This window comes from Cydia splendana, chromosome Z (assembly GCF_910591565.1).
Source record: "Cydia splendana chromosome Z, ilCydSple1.2, whole genome shotgun sequence".
Taxonomy (NCBI): Eukaryota; Metazoa; Arthropoda; class Insecta; order Lepidoptera; family Tortricidae; genus Cydia; species Cydia splendana.
In genome coordinates, this window is record NC_085987.1 from 33,805,197 (window position 1) to 33,829,698 (window position 24,502).

General features: G+C 36.0%; 1 protein-coding gene across 2 annotated transcripts in view; it reads left to right on the forward strand.

Annotated features, from left to right (window-relative positions):
• Positions 1 to 17,119, forward strand: part of LOC134804541 (frequenin-2) — a 172,239-nt gene extending 155,120 nt beyond the window's left edge. The window contains exons 4-9 of one of the 2 annotated variants that reach the window (XM_063777647.1): positions 14,109 to 14,133; positions 14,518 to 14,566; positions 14,983 to 15,072; positions 16,129 to 16,207; positions 16,454 to 16,542; positions 16,778 to 17,119. In XM_063777647.1, coding sequence (XP_063633717.1) covers positions 14,109 to 14,133; positions 14,518 to 14,566; positions 14,983 to 15,072; positions 16,129 to 16,207; positions 16,454 to 16,542; positions 16,778 to 16,945 — 500 coding nt within the window. In that variant the 3' untranslated portion in view covers positions 16,946 to 17,119. The remainder of the gene's footprint in view (positions 1 to 14,108; positions 14,134 to 14,517; positions 14,567 to 14,982; positions 15,073 to 16,128; positions 16,208 to 16,453; positions 16,543 to 16,777) is intronic. The other variant, XM_063777646.1, reaches the window with a different exon arrangement.
• Positions 17,120 to 24,502: the final 7,383 nt, after the last annotated feature.

The following is a 24,502-nucleotide window of genomic DNA, read 5'->3' on the forward strand; positions in this document are numbered from 1 at the left end:
TACACGCTCGGCGAGAGCCTCTCGACGAGAATCTCGGGCGAGAAGCTGTCGACGAGAGCACACCATGTCCACACTCGTTGAATCATTTCAACCGCGGAAGCCCACCACGATGGACATAGAAATTGTTGCTGCGATTTGCCTCTGTGCTGCTAGCTACTACAATAATATAGGCGTATATCATTTAAAAAAATACTAAGCTATGGAGAAGAAGGTGGTGGTGGATGGTTACTATGCACCGCAAAACAACCCAAATCAATTAGCTCACTTATTCGGACCCCAAGCATCGTAGATATATTGCTTATCTTTATGTTTCACATCTTTTGGGTTCCATAGGACTGGTTCCATTTGGTAAAATTCTAAAAACTGCATAAAAACTGCAATTCAATTCAGTCTCGTTGGACCACATGTTAACGGCTGATCACCAAAACGCGTCATTACAGAAACACACCGGGTAATTATTGATAATAATAATTAACATACGTGTAGTGGTAATTTGCATTTGTGACGTCTACCCCCAATTTTTTCATATATTTTTGTCGGGTAGCTACACAAATCTCTGTTTTAACAATGAGTGTGTACATATGCTGCCTCGCTGCTCTCGCGAGGGACCGTTTGACTCGGCAGCAAAAAACCGACCGCAATCGGAGAACCTCGAGACGAGACAAGGAAGACCGAGACAAGACGAGAGTAGTCTGTACACACTCGCTCTCGGCCTATCTCGGGGTGTCTCGCCGAGAGTGTACAGCCGGCATAAAATAATTCCCGGAATATTGAAACTTGGTTTACACGTTTCTTTGGTAAGACGCTTTCGGTAAGAAAAAGAATGAGGAAATGATACGACTTTTTATTAGAGCAGTTGCCCTTGCTTTTTTTGCAGATGGACGCACAAGGGAGTTTATTGCGTCTGCATATGCACGATCTCCTTTGGCAGTCTATAGCACAACCACACCGCGTCAACTCTGTACACACTTTCCAGTGCGTTTCTTGTGTGGGTCAATATTTTTGAACATTCAGACTCTTTGGTGTGGACTACGGTCAATGAGGCTGTCTATGCTGCTCAAAGAAATATAGTCTGTCAAGCGATTTCCGCCTGTAGAAAAAAGCGGCAAATTTAATGTCGGCTGTACACACTCGTCGAGAGCCTCTCGCCGAGAGTCTCGGTGCCGCTCCGATCCAATCGGAGAAGCGCGAGACTAGACGAGTAACGGCGAGGCGAGAAGAGAGCAGCATGTATTTACACACTCGTTCTCGGCCTATCTCGGGGTCTCTCAACGAGTGTGTGTGTTGATAATTTTATTAATCCTAATATTTAAACTGATACTAATTGATAATAAATATTAAAGTACAAGTTTTCACAGATCGGCCTAGTCCTACAGCTCAATAAGGCTTGTGTTGTGGGACTTGTGGGTACTAGACGACGATATATATAATATACACATATATACAAACCCTGGTAAGGACATTTAATTGTGTGATGAAACTGATGAACACACAAATAAATGCCCTTACAAGGATTCGAACCTGGGACCTCCTGCTTCATAGGCAGGGTCACTGTCGACTAGGCTAGGAGGCCGTTTCATTGATAGATTGATAGATCACAATTTGTAATAATAAAAAATTAAAAAAAATACTAAAACTAAATATTTTTGAAATTAATTTCTTGGGATATATGTAGATATGAGGATACATATTGGATTTGAGGTATATTTTACAAAAAATAATTCAACGGTATCGTATCTGGAGGAGGCCAAACTTGGTATGTATTGAAAATTGTATTTAATTTTAATTGAATACAAGTGACTGAAATGTAATAATGTGATATATTTTTAGAACCGGCTCCAAATGCCCTTTCATTTAATACCACACACGATTGGTTTCTGAACAAAAAATATATTTTTTCCATACAAAAAAAGATGACGTCATAACTACTTTCCATTTTTTTTTAATTTTTTGGTGCTACGGGTCAAATTGATTCAAATGGCCTAAAGATTAATCGTGCCGATTTTCATACCTTTAACACCATTTGCAGCTAATTCTCGAATTTCAGGCTGTACCGCTAACACTATTAGAAGTGAGCCCTATTTTAACCCTTAGTATATTCTTAAGGACCAATGGGACGCCACGCCTGTAGTTTTCCTCGTTTTTTCCTGAAGTCCACAAACTTTGTAATGCCTTTGCTCTTCAATCCTGTTACAGTGCGATTGTTATTTATTATCCAAATATGATCATTCATCTTGTGCTTAGAATCGTCGACCGGTCTATTTTTCTGGGTAAAAAAATATACTTCGGGCATACTCGGTGTCCTGGTATCGTCTGTAGTGTCGTCATTAAAAATCATATACACAACGAGTGGGTCGGTGTCCCCCGCACTTAACTTGATGTACGGCGGTGCGGTCACCACGATGATTTTATAGTTCTCCGATGGATGCATGACGGGCATGTTAATGGAGTACGAACATTTTGTAAAATAGTCGGCGTGTTTACAACACGTCTTGTTGTGTAACATTGGTTTGACCGATTCGGTTGCGAAATCGTCTTTTACTTCGTTGTAAGCCGGAAGTGATGCGTTTAGCCATTTTTGAGTAGTATTATTAGTGCGTTCTGGGACAAGTTTAAATAATAAAGCGCTCATTGACTCCAAGCGATTGCCTCTGATAAATAGATAGTTTCCTTTCGTGGAGTTTTTAACATTAAATGGTCTACTCTGTGTTATATTCATAACCGACGCCATAGCGAGAATTAAAATTTTAATCTGAAATGTAAGGTTATCAAATGTAAATAATTTGAATACACAACAAGGTACCAAGGAAATCTTTATATATATTATAGGTACGTATAATCAGCCGTAAAAGTGCATGACGAATTTATCAATGAATTCATTCATAATTTCTCCATGCATTTTCGCAAATCACTGTACCGGGTTCTATACAAATGATTCTGATATGAAAATAAGATAACACTTTTAGTGCCAAGCACCCCATTTTTAATACTACAGAAATAACACACCTAGCGTGTTCTGGCAGTGAGTGTGGTCAAGGAACAGTGGCTCAAGCTATGTACGCGTAACGGGCTCGAGCCACAGAACCCGGCTTTTTCCTACCGAGCCACTGTGCCCTGCGCTAAGCACTAATTCCTCAGTCTCATAATATAGCAAACTATGGCTCATAGCCAACACGTACCTATCTAAAACTTAATATTTGGGACTGCATTTTTTGTGTTATAAGTAAATGGAAATATTAGCCCAATAATAGAAGCCGACGAAGATAATTTCCGTTTCCCAAAAAAAGTAACAGATCAAAAAAGCCAACTAAATGCTGAACATATGGTGCGGTAAGCTTTTTATTTCTGAGAAATTAGTACGGCGGTGAACAACTTTACTGCTTAGCCTAGGCGGTCTACTTCAAAGAATAGTAGTAAGTATATTGTCTACTTACAGTCTCCATGTTTACTACGCCCTCAATTACAAATTGCATGTGCAACCTTGGTTCATTTTCAATTGCTCTACTTCCCGTTCGGTGACCGACTGATTACTTCGTAGTGAATCGAAACATTAGAAATGCAGGATGTTTATAATTTACATACATGATTGACAATACAATTCACAGGCGGTCTAGAGTCAGACCAAGAATAGTCTGCAGCGGATTTGATAGCCCACGCAGTGCAAGTGTTATTTTAAACGTCAACCTTCTATGAAATTATGACGTATAAATGACACTTGCACTGTGTGGGCTGTCAAATCCGCTGCAGACTTTTTTTGGTCCGACTCTAAGTAGATTGGTCATATTTTTCATAAAATCGATTTCTACTGGCAAATCATATTACTTTTTGACAACCGGGGTTTTTAACCTAATTAGACCCCGCTGAATCCGAATTTGCCGGTTGCTTGATCGAATTCTTGACCGGAAGTGAGATATTTGATATTAAAGGTCCCTTTTTTTAGTTTTTCGTAAATAACTCTTAAACGGTGGCGCGTAGCAAAAAATGTTCTATTACATAAGTAATTTGCATAAAATTGCCTACAAGAAAGATTCAGCACAATTTTTCGCTGGGATCAATATTCAAAGAGATATTAACGCGGGAAATTTAATTATAATCACTTCTAAGGTCCCTTTTTTTAGTTTTTTGTAAATAACTCGTAAACGGTGGCCAATATCAAAAAATATTGTTAAACGTTAATAATCTACACAAAATTTTGTACAAAAAAGATTCAGTACTCTTCTCGCAGGGATCAATATTAAAAAAGATAATAAAGAGGGAAAGTTAATTATAATAAATTCTAAGGTTCCTCGATTTTATTTTTTCGTTAATAATTTGAAAAGTATGACTAATAGCAAAAAGAAATCTTATACATAAATAATAAACATAAAATTTCCTACAAGAAACATGTAGAACACTTTTCGCAAGGATCAATATTTAAAAAGACAAAGTTAATTGTAATCAAGTTTAAACTCCCTTTTTAGTTTTTGTAAATAACTCGTAAACGGTGTCCCATAGCAAAATAGGTTTTAATGAATAAATAATCTACATAACATTTTCTCCATAATCATCTTGAACCCTTTTTCTCTAGGATCAATATTTAAAACGATATTAAAGGAAGAAAGTTAATTACAATCAGTTCACAGGTCACTTTTTTTTAGTTTTTCGTAAATAACTCGTAAACGATGGCCCGTTGCAAACAAATATTATACATAAATATTGAACATAAAATTGTCCACAAAAAAGGTTCTGTACACTTTTTCGCTACGATCAATATTTAATGAGATATTAAAGGGGGTAAGTTCATAATAATTAATTTCCTGGTCCCTATTTTTAGTTTTTCGTAAATGACTCGTAAACGGTGGCCCATAGCAAAAAAAGTTCGTAATGTTCTTGTAAATAAATAATCTACATAAAATTTTCTACAAAAACATATTGAACACTTTGCTCTAGGTCTAGGATCAATATTTGAAACTATATTAAAGGAAGAAAGTTCATTACAATCAATTCACATGTCACTTCTTTTTAGTTTTTAGGGTTCCGTGTCCTCAAAAGGAAAAAACGGAACCCTTATAGGATCACTCGTGCGTCTGTCTATGTTTCACTTTTAACGAACTGAAATTTTAACATTGTCATAGTGACATTAAGTCGAATTTCAACTCTCTTGAAAATGTAACATAGAACCCTGTAATATTGGGCCAGCGATGTGTCTTATAGGAAATTATATGCAAATTATTTATGTATCAGATTATTTTTTGCTATGGGTCATTCTTTACAAATTGTTTACGAAAAACTAATAAAAAGTGACATGTGAACTGATTGTAATGAACTTTCTTCGTTTAATATCGTTTCAAATATTTATCCTAGAGAAAAGTGTTCAATATGTTTTTCGTAGAAAATTTTATGTTGATTATTTATTTACAAGAACATTACGAACTTTTTTGCTATGTGCCACTGTTTACGAGTCATTTACGAAAAACAAAAAATAGGGACCTGGAAATTGATTATTATGAACTTAACCCCTTTAATATCTCATTAAATATTGATCGTAGCGAATAAGTGTACAGAACCTTTTTTGTGGACAATTTTATGTTCAATATTTATGTATAATATTTGTTTGCAACGGGCCATCGTTTACGAGTTATTTACGAAAAACTAAAAAAAAGTGACCTGTGAACTGATTATAATGAACTTTCTTCCTTTAATATCGTTTTAAATATTGATCCTAGAGAAAAAGGGTTCAAGATGATTATGGAGAAAATTTTATGTAGATTATTTATTCATTAAAACCTATTCTGCTGTGGGACACCGTTTACGAGTTATTTACAAAAAACTAAAAGGAACTTTTAACTTTGTCTTTTTAAATATTGATCCTAGCGAAAAGTGTTCTTCATGTTTCTTGTAGGAAATTTTATATTTATTATTTACGTATAAGATTTTTTTTTGCTATTAGTCATACTTTTCAAATTATTAACGAAAAATAAAAACAAGGAACCTTAGAATTTATTATAATTAACTTTCCCTCTTTATTATCTTTCTTAATATTGATCCCTGCGAAAAGAGTACTGAATCTTTTTGTACAAAATTTTGTGTAGATTATTAACGTTTAACAACATTTTTTGATATTGGCCACCGTTTACGAGTTATTTACGAAAAACTAAAAAAAGGGACCTTAGAACTGATTATAATTAAATTTCCCGCGTTAATATCTCTTTGAATATTGATCCTAGCGAAAAATTGTACTGAATCTTTCTTGTAGGCAATTTTATGCAGATTACTTATGTAATAGAACATTTATTGCTATGCGCTACCGTTTAAGAGTTATTTACGAAAAACTAAAAAAAGGTACCTTTAATATCAAATATCTCACTTCCGGTGAAGATTTCGATCGAGCAACCGGCAAATTCGGATTCAGCGGGGTCTAATTAGGTTAAAAAACTCGGTTGCTAAAAAGCAATATGATTTGCCAGTCGCATCAAGAAGGAGAGCGATTTTGAATTTTTTTTTCTAGTCTAAAGTAACTTGTTATCATTTCCAATAAATGGAAAAAACCTAGCCACTCAAGAAGGCCACATCCTTATAATACTTATTTATGGAAAAGTATGAATGGTTTTTGAGTTTGTTACTCAATGAAGCAAAACGACTGAATGGATTCAAATGAAAATTGTCTAAACCAATTTGGAAAATAGAACATAGGATAGGGTTTATCCCAAAAATCATCGCTTAAGGATGTGAAAAGGGAGGTGGAATTTTGTATGGGGAATCAAAACCGCTGAACCGACTTAGATAAAGTCTACATCTACATCTTTGAAGTTAAAAATGATACTAAACTTAAATACATCTTAGAAACTAGAAACCACAAAGATTAATTCTGCCATACCTTTGGTTCAGAGAAAGCCGTATTTTGCCTTTGTATGTAGTGTAGAAACACAACTATAACCCCAAAATTGCATTAATAATTAATGTTAAAAAAAAAGTTAAACCGACTTCAAATCTTCATCAGCAGTTCCACTTTATCAAATATTGACCCATCAAGAGTTTCTCATTCACCTCACAAATTTTGGCTCAGGGTTCAATTTAGTCGTTTAAATGGAAACATACAAACTTGGATGTGGTAACAATAATTATTGCTGTTTGACTGCTACATCCTACATCCTGGCCATCCTGCTTTGTTGATGTTGGCCACATTAATGCCGTGACTTAGTTGTTCCTTTTCACGTGTCCAAAATACATTAATTACATTATGAATGTTCCACAACACACAATTATCCCTGTTTTCCGTTCGCCTGTAAAAATAGATAAACGAATCGCTAACATTAATATAAATTAAGTAAACCTATCTCCTGTATAATCAAAAAACCTGTAAAAAATGCAAATCAAAGTAATATTTTTAAAATTAGAATAAATACTTGCACCGGCTCAATACCAGTGCACCGAAACGGATATCACTGTAATCCAGAATGAGGTAGAGTACCTAAACTGTAAGGTGGCAGTTTGAATGATACAAGCGTATATATGTATTTACTTAGATTTAAAAAAATGTAGAGGACGCTGGGGGCGATTTTTGAAATTCGATCGCTCGATTTCGTCACTCGGAAAATACGAACGATACGAATACGAGCGATAGAAATTTGGAATCTAGTGGTATTGACCACTCGTTTTCAATTGTATTAGTAGAATTTAAATGCCTAGTAGTGGAGATATTGTTGATCGAAATACACGAAATCGAGCGGTCGAATTTAAAAAATCGGCCCCCTGGTTCGTTTCCAGCCCGGGCACTGAAGGCCAGTGGTCGCTTTTTTTTTCGTATATGACATGTAAGTATTTCAGTATGTACATAAAAATATGATCGACAAGGTTTGAAGCCACGTAAATTAAAAAAAAACTATAAATTTAAAAAAAGTGTAAGTGTCATACGGTCATACGTACTTAGGTTTCTCATGAAAAGCACGCCCACAATTTCTAATTCTGGATAAATTACGGGTGTAGGAACTATTGAGTTTAAAGCTCGTAAAGCAGCTTAAGACCGGTCTCTATAGCGAAATATGTAGGTAGGTACCTATACGTACTTAGGTTCGATTATCTAGATTCCCCGTTTCTCAGTCTCGGCTGATAACCCCGCAGCTCACCGGGCGTTCGCCTTATTCGAACTGGTTTAAATGTGATCTCCGATTAGATAGGGGAGACCGAGGTGAGTTGTGACAGAGGAGAGTTGTGACATTGTCGATTTTTTGGAATCTAATAACTGTTAGTGAGCTCGCAACAGTGTGCGTTTGTTAGCTCGCAACTTGAACAAACAAACGCACACTATTGCGGCCTAGTTTTTAGTTAATAGATATCAGAAAATCGACAATGTCACAACTCTCCTTTGTCACAACTCACCTCGGTCTCCCCTACCTATTTTTAAAATAAGGTCCCGCTTATACTGGTTAACACACGCCTCCACTCGGTGCTCGGTGCCCGGTTGAAACAGCAGTGCTGCATTATGCATAACGGTCTTTGTCTATTGTCATTGTCACACAAAGAGGGTTTTCAAAACATAGGTAAGCAATTTCCACTATAGTGTAAATAACATTATTTGCGGTATTTGACGTCTGTCACTCACAACAGCAATACTACGTAAAATGTTTTGCACATCGAAATCACAAAGGAAAACAACTGCATTGCGAATGTTTACGTTCTACGTCTTTTTTTTTTTTTTTTTAGGGTTGGCCGGACACCACCGTTATGAATCGGTAGTCGTCTAAGTAAATCGATATGAATTTTTCATTTTTCTTTTAATAAAAATAAGGAAAAGGTGGATAATTAACTGTAAATATGGATATATTTATCGTCACTTAACAGACAACAAACTTGACACAGAAATAACATAAATAAACTTTAAAATAGATCCCCAGTTAGTTTCAATTTTGACAATGGGTGCGACCTACTCGGTCGGTGTATTAAATACACCGACCGACCGGTAGCTTGCGGGAAAACCATATAATTCTAGCTTTATTTAAATCTCAAATAAAAATTCATTATACGTCACAATTCGATACCTCAGTCTACGTGCCATCCAATCGTAATCGCTTGCTGTGACAATCGATTTGCGTTAGTTACATCTCTATATACGTCAGTCATAATGTGTCAAATACCGCAAATAATGTTATTTACACTATACTAACATCACATACTGAATTTACATTTTATTGGTTCTTTCGATAGATAAGACGACCTACATAAATATCGATATGTACCTTCAATCTGGCCTTTAAAATAATAATTAATTACTAAATAAAAACCGGCCAATAGCATGTCGGGCCATACTCAGTGTAGGGTTCCGTAGTTACCCTTCCGTCACAATAGGCTAAATGGGAGCTTTAAAGTTTAAATAAGCGTAAGTGTAAGAACTGTAAGAAGTAAATTTAAGGATTTATTCAACAATAACATATTAAAACAACACATTGGGTAAATTAAAGCGCAGCGCCTCAACTTGTAACCTAGTACTAGTTTCCAGAAATGTGATTTTCCAACTTTTCTAATATGAACTATGAAAATGGCTACATAATTTTTTGGTATTTGTATTTGCTATAATGTGTTATTTGTACTGATGTGTAGTCTGAATGAATGATTTTCGTAGGTGCTTTTACTTCCGTAGAACGTCTGTAAAAATTATGTTTCAAGCATGGCAGCATAAGTACCTAATGAAGCCCTCACAAAGGCCTGATGCGATATTGAAAATTCTTCTCAGTGAGGTAATTTCACCCGCTACCCCGTTGCAGATAGCGGAATATTTATATTTATTTGAAGACATTAACGTATTAAAAGTAACCTACGTATACAGTCACTAGCGACACATTGGGATTCATCGGAAAATAATATGAATACTCATAAAATATATTATTATTTTCTTTATTTATTTATCTTCCATCTTATGTCATTTATTGAATGAATTTAAAAGTATTGCGTCTTAGAATAAACTTTAAAGAGTACTAAAAAAAAACAACCAAAATAACTTAATTTTATTTCTTTAAAAAAAAAGGGAACCGCCTTCAAAAACCAACCCACTGAAAAGCATTAATTTTTTTTATATACCCCTCCTCTATCCTTATCCAGTCCTTATCCCGTCGTAAAGGGAATAGTTATTTGTACAACAAGAGATCAAAGTTTGATATTTCTTCGAGTGCTTATATTGAGTCCCGTGCAAGCGAAAGATTCTATAATAGATTCACGAGCGTAGCGAGTGAATCTAATTTAGAATCTTGAGCGTAGTAAGGGACTCAAAAGCGCACGAGATGTAAATAACTTTGATCTCGTGTAGTACACAAAATTTTTCACACCTTAGCAGTGAGAACATACCTATTAGACAACTTGAAAAATGTAATCCTTCTTCGTCACTTAATACCTATGCAATAATGTTTTCTTAAGATATACAAACAATTAAGTTTAATTACCGCAATCGAACACAAAAACAAAACGTAATAATAAATTTCAGTAAAATAATATGGAAATAACGAACTGATCAACTGACACTTCAACCGACAACTTTTTTTTTTGTAAAAAACAAAACTTTTTAAGATACGGTCCGAATTGCGGATACGTACTATTTGTGAACTATAGTAGAAATTCTTAAAAGTAAAATAATTAATTTTGCGTGATAATCTGTGTATTTTTTGAGTTCATTATTTTAATTGTACAATAAAATAGCTAAAATATAATATTTTTATCAAATCTTAAACATTATTTTCTTTAAATAATTATTAAGAATTCATACTCGTACGGAGCTCGTACGTGGTTTGGAACGATGCGTTCTGAAGTTTTTCGGGGGTCTATTATAAACAGTCAATATACCGTTGAATGTCGTTTAAACTTTTTTTCGTCTGTTTCTTTTTGCTAACAGTGTGAAAGGGACAGAGATAATAGAACCCAAGTATTTCGAACTTGTATTAGACCCCGCATGTTGAAATGACATTTGACTATAAAGGTCACTTGAATGTCATTTTGTCTCACTCAGTGAGCAAAATCGCATTTTGCTCACTATTTTTAAGAAGCAAAGTACCCTTGTTCGAGCTGCTGAGGTGAAAAAGTATTTAATACCTAGTAATAAGGAAATTAATAACCATCCGGGTAATTACTTAGTTTTTGAAGGCGGTGCCAAACCAAAATTTTAGACAACGAAGAACGCTCCACTTCCTTGCATAAAAAAAGACATACATACTCGTAGGTACATAGTTTACTCATTAATTTAGTTCTTGCGCTACTAACTATTCTTATTTTTTCTGTTTGGCAGCAAACAATGTTTTTATTGGTTTGGCACCGCCTTCAAAAACGTAATTACACGGATTGTTATTAATTTGCTTATTATTAGGTATTAATTACTTTTTGGCAGAAATTTGCTTTACGACTGGATAAGGACTGGATAAGGATAGGGGTGGGATATATAAAAATAATTTAATGCAGTGGGTTGGTTTATGAGGCGATTCCCTTTTTTTAAAAAATAAATAAAATTAAGTTATTTTGGTTTAGTTTTTGTTTCTTTTTTGTGTTTTTCTTTTTTACTTTTTAGTGATAGATTTATTTATTTTAGGTTTTGAGCTAAAATATTAGTTTGTTTATACATAGATGGGCTCTCCATTTAGTTTTGAGCTAGTACTAGTGTTGGCGATGGTTATCCTATCGGATAATCGCGACGAAACTTTGACGTTTCGGTGCTAAACGAATCCATACTAATATTATAAATGCGAAAGTGTGTCTGTCTGTCTGTCTGTCTGTCTCTTACCTCTTCACGCTTAAACCGCTGAACCAATTTTGATGAAATTTGGTATAGAGATAGTTTGAGTCCCGGGGAAGGACATAGGGTAGTTTTTATCCCAGAAATCCCTCTTTAAAGGGGTGAAAAAGGGGGTGGAAGTTTGTATGGGGAATCAATAACCGCTGTACCGATTCGGTTGAAATTTGGTATACAGATAGTTTGAGTCCCGGGGAAGGATATAGAATATTCTAGAACATTCGACAGTATTCTGAAATGTCCCACAATGATCTAGAATGTTCTTAAATATTCGACAACATTCCAGAATGTTCTGAAATGCTGTGGAATGCTCTCGAATACTCTCGAATGGTCTGGACTGTTCTAGAAATGTCTAGCCACCGAGACCCGAGACGGCTTCGAATGTTCCAGAATATTCCACAACATTCGAAAGTGTTCTGGAATATTCCACAACATTCGAAAGTGTTCTGGAATATTCCACAATGATCTAGAATGTTCTCGAATATTCGACAACATTCCAGATTGTTCTGAAATGCTGTGGAATGCTCTCGAATACTCTCGAATATTCTGGACTGTTCTAGAAATGTCTAGCCTCCGAGACCCGACGCCACACCAGGTACAAATTTTTGCACAAAATACAAATAAAATGTACAAATGACGGACTTAATGCCTAAAGGCATTCTCTACCAGTCAACCATAACTTCAACTACTCCTACTTCTTCAACTTCTCCTACTTGTTCAACTTCAACTTGTCCTACTTCTTCAACTTCATCTTCTCCAACGTTTTCAACTTCTTCAATTTCAACTTCTTCAACTTCAACTTCCTCAACTTCTTCAACAACTCCAACTTCTTTATCTTCCTAACCTTCTTCGACTTCTGCAACTTCTTCATCTTAGTCAACTTCAACTTCTTCAACTTAAACTTCTCCAACCTATTTAACTTCTTCAACTTTAACTTCTCCAACTTTTTCAACTTCTCCAATTTTTTCAACTTCTCCAACTTTATCAACTATTCCAACTTTATCAACTTCTCCAACTTCTCGAACCTCCAAGTTGGAGTGGAGATGGAAGTGATGTTAAGATACAAAAATATGGTTGTCTGTAATGTCGGTTTACGGACGATAATTTTGCGTGATAACGTCATAAGATTACCATTACATTACGTAACGTTACCATGGAGATCTGTCCACAACGTTACCATGGAGATTTGTCCACAACGTGACACTTTTTCGTGCATGCTACCGGTGTTCATCGATTTATAAGACGTTATCACGTCAAAATTAATAAATAAATAAAAGAAAATAATATCTTAAATTAAAAAGGGCTCAAAAGACCTTTCGTTACAAATAAAGAAAGTACGAATTTTTTAGTCATCCATTTCGGGGATGAAAAGAAGGATGTAATAAAAAGCAGATTTGTTTAAAAATTATGGTACCCAAATTACTAATTCCACGCAGACCAAGTCGCGGGCAAAAGCTAGTTGTAAATAGTTAGGTAATATGTAATATGTTTGCCTGTAACTTAGTTTGCCTAGAGTTAAAATCAATACATCTCAATACATATTATAAAACAAAGTCCCCCGCCTCGTCTGTCTGTATGTTCGCGATAAACTCAATAACGACTGAAAGGATTTTTACGTGGCTTTCACTTTTCAATAGAGTAATTCTTGAGAAAGGTTTACGTGTATAATTTGTAAATTAGTTGAACTACCCATGCGGATCAGGGTGTATATTATATATTTGCCCAAATAGATTAAGATTTGTAAAGAAAAAGTTAACTCTCAAAAGACTCGACAAGGTACGAGTATAGGCATGTAAATGATAGTCCTTACTCCCACTCGCACTCCCACTCGCACTCGCACTCGAACTCCCACTCGCACTCGCACTCGCACTCGCACTCCCACTCCCACTCCTACTCCCACTCCCACTCGTCCTATATATGTATCGAACAGTGATAATGAAATTGTTAACCCTACAATACCGCCAACCACCCCTATTTGTAACTTGGGCAGTTGTAACTTAACTATATGTAATTGAGCAAGTTTAATTTTCAGTAGGCATCATTTAAAGTAGATACTAGATACTACGTCGCACCTGCCACTTTGGCACGAAGCTCCCTAGTCTGTTCAGCCATGATTTAATACGTGAGATATGAGGAGTACCTATTTCCCTAGCTTGAAGGTGCGCTACAGCCTAAAAATAGGTGCCTACATACATAAATGTACATATCATAAAATATTACATATGTGTGATCTATACTTACTTAATAATATTGTATCAACTAAGTATTTGCCACTTTTTCCATACTTTACTAATTTATCTACATTCATTTAATGTAGAGTTTAATATGTATTAATGTTAATGTGTTGTATGTTTTGTTACAGTTACGGAGAAGGAAATCCGTCTTTGGTAAGTATAATCTTAAATCTTTAAGGGGTAAGTATATGTATGTCCAAGTGTTAGAAAAGCTAAGTGTCATGCTATAATACCATAATGTCAGAATTATTATAATTACATTGTCCTACCGACCAATTATATATTTTATAGCTCAATCAGAAACCAGAAAATGACTTAGCGCCACTTAATTGCACCATCCCCATTACTAACCCGGGGTTAACCGGTTAAACAGTTAAGTGTCAAATTGTACTGGTAACCATGGTAACTTCAGGTTCAACCGGTTATGGTGCAAGTGGCCCTTAAAGATTAACTTGCTGCATCATTTAATGAAACAAACACATATAATTGTAGGTACGAATTAGTGCTGAAACTTATTTGAAATAATTGGTGTTTCAGGCACAAAGGTTTCCTGAAAGATTGTCCGAACGGATTGCTGACCGAACAGGTAACAAATTTAACAGTTTACATGCAATAGTAGTTTATGATTATGTGAGTGCTACATAATGAAAGACATTAAAAAAATACGAGTATGTTTATTTATGAAACGAATGAAATGGGTTTCATAAACGGATCACACGAGTGTTTTAATGCATAATTATGTTCAGTTACATACAGTGCTTCATCTACTTCTACACATATATTATAAGCCCTCTATATTTTCGGCGTTGGGGCATCATAAGTGTCTCGCGGAACTCGCGGATATGAGTTGGCCACTCCAAAATATCTCTATCGCATCTATGTAGCTCTAGCGCTAGTCGCCGCCGCACAGGCAGCAGGCATGTCGGCAGTTACTCCCAAGAATTAAAATTTTAGCTATAATTTGCAATATTATAATGAACCTAATATTCGTTTGTCTTCCAGGGTTTCATCAAGATCTATAAGCAGTTTTTCCCTCAAGGCGACCCGAGCAAATTTGCCTCGCTGGTATTCCGAGTGTTCGACGAAAACAATGTAAGCAGAGTTACCTACTTTCTTATATTACTTGTATAAGTAATTTAAAGTTGTTTTCCTTCAGCGATTAAGGTTCAATATCTGGGAGACCGAGCTTTGCTCGGAAAACATATAAAAACTCAAAAATGCACGTTTTCCCAGAGATAAGACGTAGCTAGATCGATTTTTCGCCCCCTAAAACCCCCATATAGCAAATTTCATCGAAATCGTTAGAGCCGTTTCCGAGATCCCCGAAATATATATATAAATAAATAGATATACAAGAATGTGATCATAAATAGATATATATGCTCTAAAACACCATCAATCTCATCATTGACAAAAACATTACGTTGCCGGAACGGATCCTGTTTATTAGATAGCGTACCATTTCTAAAAAAGCCTGTACACAATTAGAATAGGGAGCTAACAACGTTGACAGTGTCTTCTCTTTCTTTCTGGAATCTTTTTTAGGGTTCCGTAGCCAAAATGGCAAAAATTAGTACGATCCGATCCGAGGGTATCGTCTTGGGTCGTCCCATTCGTTTTTCGTCAAGTTCTTAAATTAGTCCTATTCTGCTTTCGTCACTCATTCTACATTGAAAGCCACCGACGATTGTGACGACGAAAACGAATGGGACGACCCAAGACGATACCGATCCGAGGCCTACGCCCATAAAAAGCCCATTCTGCTTTTGATTGCTGAAATTAAAAGCAATCGCTGCTGTGTCGATGATGAAATTATCAATTGTGTGATATTGTTGATATAAAAAAAACCGCTCGTGTACGGAATTGTCCCTGTGACGGATTTGGCTGCATTGACCTTGATGTGTTTTTTTTTAGTAAATATGAATGTGTGACACATTATTTGAAAGGTCTTTAAAAATAAATTTAATGTTTCTAAAAAAGTTTTTGATGAAGTTATTCTCTTTTTATAATAATCGTTTCGAAAGTCGAAAACAATGTGTGCAACTGCTGGTACCAGACTGTACCTGGATTCTCAAAAACTGTTTTTCTGTTGGGGAAACTGCTAAGATTCGGTAACATCTTGAGTAAATTTGTATGTATTTGTTGCAGGACGGATCAATCGAGTTTGAGGAATTTATAAGAGCGTTATCAGTCACGTCACGGGGAAATCTAGATGAAAAATTACATTGTAAGTAACTTACTTCCCTACTTATTTATCTTACTACATATACGTACTACACTTACTACACACTGAATTACGTATTTCATTTTTAGGGCTCTGTTCTGAGTAAAGAATTTTTATCTCTTTGAATTTGGGCTCGTTAATCATATTATTTTATTGTTGTTTTTTTACTACCTATGTGAAGACTGGCAAGTCTGTGATTGTGACACAATGCGTAGCAGATACTTAAATATATGATATTTTAATTTCCAGGGGCCTTCCGTCTATACGACGTGGACAACGACGGATACATTACGCGAGACGAAATGTACAACATAGTCGACGCGATCTATCAGATGGTGGTACGTTGGCAACTTGGCAGTGTTTGAACTAACTTATAATACTTTCTTGGCTTCTTGTATTGGTCAGATATTAATTAATCTCTTAGTCTACATAGTCAAATAGCGACTAAAAAACACAGTTCCAAATTAAAAAATTGCAAAAATAAAATATAATAAAATTAGTATCTACTTATTCTTAATGATATTTATGTTAACCTGGAAATAGTGTTAAGACTACGTGCCGTTACATTTGCAGGGACAGACGCCTCAGCCGGAGGACGAGAACACGCCACAAAAACGCGTGGACAAGATCTTCGACCAGATGGACAAGAACCACGACGACCGGCTGACGCTCGAGGAGTTCCGCGAGGGCAGCAAGGCAGACCCGCGCATAGTGCAGGCGCTGTCGCTGGGGGGCGATTAATCCACGGTCATCCTCTCGCCGGACTTCACATTTTCTTAGAGCTACCAACGCAACACCGCACCGCCGTGTCGTTGGGTACCTACCTACCTTCGCCTTTCCCATATCCCGGTACCACCGAGCAAAGCACATCGACCGAATAGATATATCATTTATTTACTTATTAATATCTATTATAGATGACCGACTACCAATGTTCTAAATTAAAAAAAAAACCTTAACATACGGCGGATGTTCACTAGAAATAGTATTTGCCAATATGAACAACGGGCAAAGAGCGAAGCGTTAATTTGAATTTACTTTCAGTTTGACGTGTGATATCGATAATTATTAACATACTTACTTAAATTGTATTCTGCTCAACATTAGGTATATAAAAATCTAAATCAAGTGTATTGGACACTTAGCAGAATAATAACAACATTGTAATGTATTACAAATGATAGTTTGTGAGATTAATATTTTGATATGATTTATTACAGAAAAAGGTTTGTAGTTTGATGTTAGGGCAACCGTGTGCAACTTGGTTGCAGCTTGCGTCGCCTCCAACTTTACGTTTTCTATATTAAAGCTACTAGCCGAGCACTCTTTCTGTTCATGTTTTCGTTCGGTTCTTCACGTAATTCTATATGAGAAAGGAACTTTCTTTTATCCTAAAATAGGTAGGTAATATATTAGCAGCAGAAATTAAAGTATAGATAGACTCATGGGTGTCGCCAGCGGATATGGCCGATGGCCAAGGGGAGGGGGGGGCATATATTTAGTTACGCTGACTCCCCCTGTCACCGATGGCGATGACCGTAAGTATAGTACGTAAATAAACGTACCCTCACCACATGGTGGGTAGGTTTGGGTTTGGTAATTAAAAAGTAAATGATGATTACCTTGCATTAGTATTTTTCGTCTTGACTGCACTGACAGCAAAGTAGTGAGTTTAAATAGTTCATTATTTACTTAGCGTCATTTTAACACATTGCTAGCTACCTAACCTGAGTTAACCACACCCGCTTAATCCGTGCGAGAGCGATGAAGTAAGGCTTGTCAGCCGACATTATTTCAAAGGTACAGCAAATAATTTATCTGTAGACTATGTACTTTCTAAGTCAATAAAGCTATTACATGTATTCTTTACTTATTATTAGATATACATAACTTGGATCTCATAGTAGGTTATATTTGTGTTGTGTCAATGACCACATGTGACCATATTATGATTATCATGTACTCGTACAGGACGATTCAGTAGAGTCACCGATCAGTTCGTCGTCGGTCGACTTTTTACTTGAGAGTGGATAGTTTCGACACACAGCGGGCGATCAGCGGAAGGCTGAACACGCGCCTGCTCTGGCCGTCGTCGCAATGGGTTAATCCCTGTAAGTAATTCCTGGGATGCGATATATTTCACTGTTACTTAAATATTGTATAGCACAATAATATTAAACGCAATGAATATCTCGTCGTTATATCTCGTATTATGGCGCGACATTTAATATGGCCTTGAATGATGTTCTCCCCACTAACTCCGTTAATAGGGTTGATTTAGATAGCGCGCGAAGTCGTATGCGATGTTAGTTATATTAAGGACTATTTGTTACATTCACTTCAGCCGACCGATCAAATACCGCAATGTAATAAAACTCGCATGCGAGTTCTCGCACCTTGAGCCTTGGATATTTAATATTCTTGGCACTTATAGCAGTGTTAACTAGTGGCAAAAACCCTATTAAACATCGTAAACCATTTATTCTCTTTACAACTACTGCATATTATTAAAAAAAGTAATTGAATGATTTCGACACTAGAAGTTACAAGTTTACTGTTATTGTTGATAAATAATTGTTAGGTTTTTAAGAGTTGCGCCCCACTAACGTTACATTTGCATTGGTACAATAAAAAATTTTGGCACATATATATTACGCGTTTTTGGGTTTTTACAGCCCCATTTTATATTAAAGTTAACCGAATAAGTAAAAAAGCGCGTGGCGTGGCCACAGCTAGAGATCATTTTTTAACAGTTTTTGCACGTGTACAATTTTGAAACAGTTCGAAAAAAATAAATTACGTGTTAAATTTATGAACTTATGACGAGTAATTTAAATTTATATTTAAGCGGCAAGTGATGATAAACAACAAAGTGTTGTTATAAATTCGAAAGCAATTTGTTAGTGATAAAGCCGTAGGTACTTACCATCCGAGTGGAAGGTGAGTGCGTATTGTAAATTGTAAGGTAGAGAATAATGAGTGAGACGAGCCCTGTGCCTCCCACAGTTGCGGCATTCAAACCTGCCGCTTGCTTGCTTGCTTCACTTACCGTGAGTTGAGTTGAGCTAATAGGAATATGCCTGACATCGATTAGGTTACAGTCGAAAGTTTTAATTTATGACCCATTTTGTACCTTGTCACACTGACAATAGTATGTGACTGTGACAAGGTACGAATAAATATAAATGAATACTTTCGACTGTACCTACACTGCTTACTAAAACCAACTCCGGCCAATGAAAGCATGGACTATGCTATGCAGTATGCAGACTTAGCTTTAGAGTCGAACGAGAGAATAACTGTAGGTAACTATTATAAAACTTACTTAGGTATTTAACCATAGCATACGCAGGGCCGCACGACTCCGCTGGCTCGGTCACCTGGAGAGGATGGGGGAGGATCGTGCTGTGAGAAGAGCGTATGTGGGGCACCCGGGCGGAAAACGTCCGTCGGGGCGTCCCAGATACCGCTGGAGTGAAGAAGCCCAAAAAGACCTGTCCGCCCTCGGAATACCCAACTGGCGTGAAGTGGCGCAGAATAGGGCAGAGTGGCGCTCTCTTGTGTCAGAGGCCAAGATCCTCTTTGGGTCACTGAGCCAGTGATGTATGTATGTATACGCAGGGCCGTCTTAAACTATGTTGGGGCCCCTGGGCACATAAGAATTTGGGGCCCTTTTGGAAAGTAAATAAAGCTAATTAAACTAACATTTTTCTACTATGATCTTCTATTTATTATGGGTAACCAAATATACTGTTGCTGTCTGTTCTTCGGGCCCCCCTGAGGATGGGGGCCCTGGGCATGGGCCCCGTGTGCCCATATGGTAAAGACGGTACTGAGCATACCCTAACTTATCGTTTATCACCGGCGGATATCAAATTGCGAGTTATCTTCATATTAGAATTGAGAAACATGTTTCGAATATCACGCACTGGTATAAAGCTATTAGGGCTCGCGTTCACTCACTAGTCGAGTATAAACAAACAGACAAATAAGTGCATATTAGTAATGTACCTTCTTTGTTCATTAAAGTTGAAACTTATGAATGTATTAGAGTCGTAGTGATATGAAGTAGATTGTGTGTTTACCTTTCAACTATCACGTTTCGACCCGCGGCCAGCCCTGTGCGGCCCGCGGCCCATGCAGCACTCACTGTTCTAACATCTTTGCCAAATATAGTCTATGTACAAATAACTCTTTGAATACTTACTTACTACTTGTTGACATCTCTCCATCCTTTTCGGCGAATCCTGAATACATATTTTTTGGAGGACTTTTGGATATTTCCGTTAGCGACTCTCACTGTATAACTTAGTATTGATGTAAGTAATCTATAACTTAAGGTAATCTACTCATCTACAGCTTTATACGATAACAATGTTATCTTTCGCTTGTAAATTCTCTTATGATATTTATACTAATCTATAAAAAATGCTAATTGTAAGCCTTAAGATTGGGTGATATCTGTGCAGTGACCTGGCGTTAAATTATGTAGGTACGTATTACCTAATAGGCTGTATACAGACTATTCGCAAAAGTATGTGATACGTACTTTTCTTGTCTATTATTATTTAATAATTAATATCGTAATTTGACACAATTAGTTAAACAGCGGGTATAATGGGCGCAAAATTACATATGGTATCTCGTTTGTGGCCAATTCACTTCATATTTAAGTTAAAGCGAAAAAAGCCACACCCTCACTTTTCGTGTAGGGGGTAAAAAATATAGTTTTTTTACCACTTTGGCGGCTGATTGATTTATAATATCCATGCAAAATTGCAGTTTTCTAGCACTAATAATCACGAAGCAAAGCCGCAGACAAAAAGACAGACAGGCATCTTATAAGGGATCCTACTTGACTACCTTACCCTAAAAATGAAGACCTTAATAATTAACTATGTAATTAATAAAAAAGTCGTTCATTTTCCAAAAAAAAACAATACCTAGTCTTAATAAAAGCTAGGACATAAGTGCCTGAAATAAATATAATTTTGCTTTTACGTTTGTAATTGTTACATAGGTACAATAAACTACCCACTGGAATCCTCTAAAACGCCGTACCTAATTATCCAAAAATCATCTGCTGGTCACTGCACTTACAAACCCGTCTAGAATAAACATTCTCATTTCTATATTGCATTTCCGATTATTCGGAGTTTCCAATTAATCTTACTTGTACTTGCTTCGGACTGTGAGTCAATTTATGTCATTAGACAATTTTTATAGGCGTAAAGAAGTTAACGAACTAGAGTAGGTAAATTGTTGCGGGCTGTGCATTTCGTATAGGATAAAAGTAGCCTACCTACGACATAAATGTTAACAGTGATGTATCTACAATACCTTATAATAGGTGAGGCAACGCTGCTCACGCCGAGCTTGCTTCCATGTTTTTGCTTGGACTTACATCTTGAGTTACGGATTTTAATTTAAGTACCTAAGCTATATCAATCTTCTACTTTAAAATAAAACGATTTACAACAAAAAGTTTCAAGTTTATTTACGATTTGAATGTTTAGCAATCTCCGGTACTATAACGATAATGATTAAGGATATATTATGTGTTGTTAACACTTATCGCTGCATGTAGTTGTTGTTTTAAAATTTAAAGATGCATTTGGATCATTTTTAAACTGATTGTAATTATTATGTGGGTAAATAGACACAAGTTGGTCCAAATCTTACCAGCCAAGTACCTAAGTATATCATAAATACAGTAACCAAGTGGTAAAATGATGACTTTAAACTTCAAATTATCGTTTTGGTTGCATTGCACCTACGTTTCATAATGCCATTGTCTTTAACACTACACCCATAGATATATAAGGCATGCGTTATTAGTTTAAGACTACACCTTATAAAACAAGTCCCCCGCCGCGTCTATCTGTGTGTATGTATATTCGCGATAAACTCAAAAACTACTGAACGGATTTTCATGCGGTTTTCACCTATCAATAGACTGATTCTTGAGGAACGTTGGTTTTGTGTAAACCCTGCGAAGCCGAGGCGGGTCGCTATCTAGTGTGTCCTAAATTTCAAACGTAGGTTTTTAGTCCCAAAGTGTGTAAAATGGTTTCCTTTTTAAAATGACTGAATATCATAATGACATACATTCATATTGCTAAAGTTGCTAAAGTCCCAAATGTAGAAAGTAGTACGTTTCGGCAAATTCCAAAGAACCGATGGGACTTCTATTTGAAACATATTTATACTTGCCCCGTTTTTTTAAGATTACCTACTTAGAGTTTTTCTAAACCTCAAAAGTATTGGTAAGTAAAAAACTTTTGTCCCTAAATCCTAGGGTTCCTATGATATCGAATAGATTCCCAATTCTACAGATTTTCAATTTTACAGATTCTCAATTCTACATAATTTCAATTTTACAGAATCTTAATTCTACATATTCACAATTCTACAGATTCACAATTCTACAGATTCCCAATTCTACATCATTTCAATTTTACAGAATCTTAATTCTACATATTCTCAATTCTACAGATTCCCATTTCCACAAACTCCCAATTCTACAGATTCCCAGTCAAACAGATTTCCAGTCCTACAGATTCCCAATTTTACAGATTGTCAGCACTTCAGACAATAATTGATCCACTACAATAATAAATGTAACACAGCATTAGCACGGTCATATCATATTTTCAATTTATATATATATATATATATATATATATATATATATATATATATATATATATATGGGAGACCGAGCTTTGCTCGGAAAACATAATTATAAAAACTCAATAATGCGCGTTTTCCCAGAGAAAATCTAGTAGATCAATTTATTGCCCCCGAAAACATCCATATAGCAAATCTCATCGAAATCGTTACAGCCGTTTCTGAGATCCCTAAATATAGGAATCCCTATATATAAATAAACATATAAATAAATAAATAAACAAGAATTGGTCGTTTAACGGTATAATAAATATTATTATAATAGCACCTTTCTCTGGGAAGATAAAAATATGGTAAGATATAGTTGGTCAAACCAATTTGTCAGTCAGTAACAACCAGGAAAACTATATTCATCCTTATTCTTTTGGATACTGTAGAGATGAGAATCTGTGGAATTAAGAATCTGTAGAATTGGGAACCTGTATAATTGGTTATCTGTTAAATTGGGAATCTGAAGATTAGAGAATCTGTAGAATTGGGAACCTGTATAATTGGTCATCTGTACAATTGGGAATCTGTAGACATGGGCCTAAACCCTAAGTTTAATACGTCTTATGGAATTTTATAAACTTTACCGTAATAACAATTTTTTGTAACTGTCTGCCGAAACCAAAAGACATAATATTAGATAAATTGGGAATGTGTTAGGTTTGCGAAATAAAATTAGGCATTCTGGAATTCAGTCATTTTGACACTGTGTCGTTTTGAAATCTAGGAATTTTGGTAAAAGGTTATAACTTATAACGAAATTCAGGTGCAATGCAACTAAACCAAAGCAAATTATTGTGTGTCTTCCTTGTTGTAGACGGCGCCACGAGTGGCGCCCTGATACTACAACAACGATGAGGCTGGTGACTTTGTGCGACTAAGTATAGTACTATATTAACTCAATAAACAAACGAAAAAGGTCACCCAAGGGGTTGTGCACAAATCACGCGAGGTGTTTTCGGCTACTTTTTGGCCCCCTCCTCCCACTTGGTGATATTTGGTGAATTTTTTTGCCTACCCCCCTCCCCCACATAACATCACTTGTATTTTTTGATTTTTTTCCATCCGACCGGCAAGGCCACGCGCTACAAAAATTTCGTAAAATAGACCCACTATTATGAAGTGCGGAGTGAAGACTTATGTTTAACGAAACCGAGAAAAAGTATTTATTCAAGTGGGAGGTATTTTTTCTTAGTTTCGCTCACTGTAGAAAAATACACGTGAGGTCTCTCTATACCCGCCCCCCAACGTGATGTTGTGATTTTTTTCGTGACCCCCACTCCCCCTATCGAACCTCGCGTGATTTGTGCACAAGCCCCAAGAGATTGGAGCCTGATTTATTGTTATGCGAAAATCAAAGGTCCCATCATTGGAAAATACCCATAGTTCACACGGCAAACGTTTTAATATATAATTTATGTATTCATTTAACTAACAATACCGTTCTATTTTTATAATATCTGCACATAACGAAAGCAAATGTTGACAATGTTTATTTATATATTTCTAGCCAACCCATACATAAGAGTTTCACATAGTCTCTAAGTAGTAATACTGTACCTACTATATTTTCGGATTAGCCTGTTATCTGAGTATAAGTATGTATCTCTATCAGTTAAA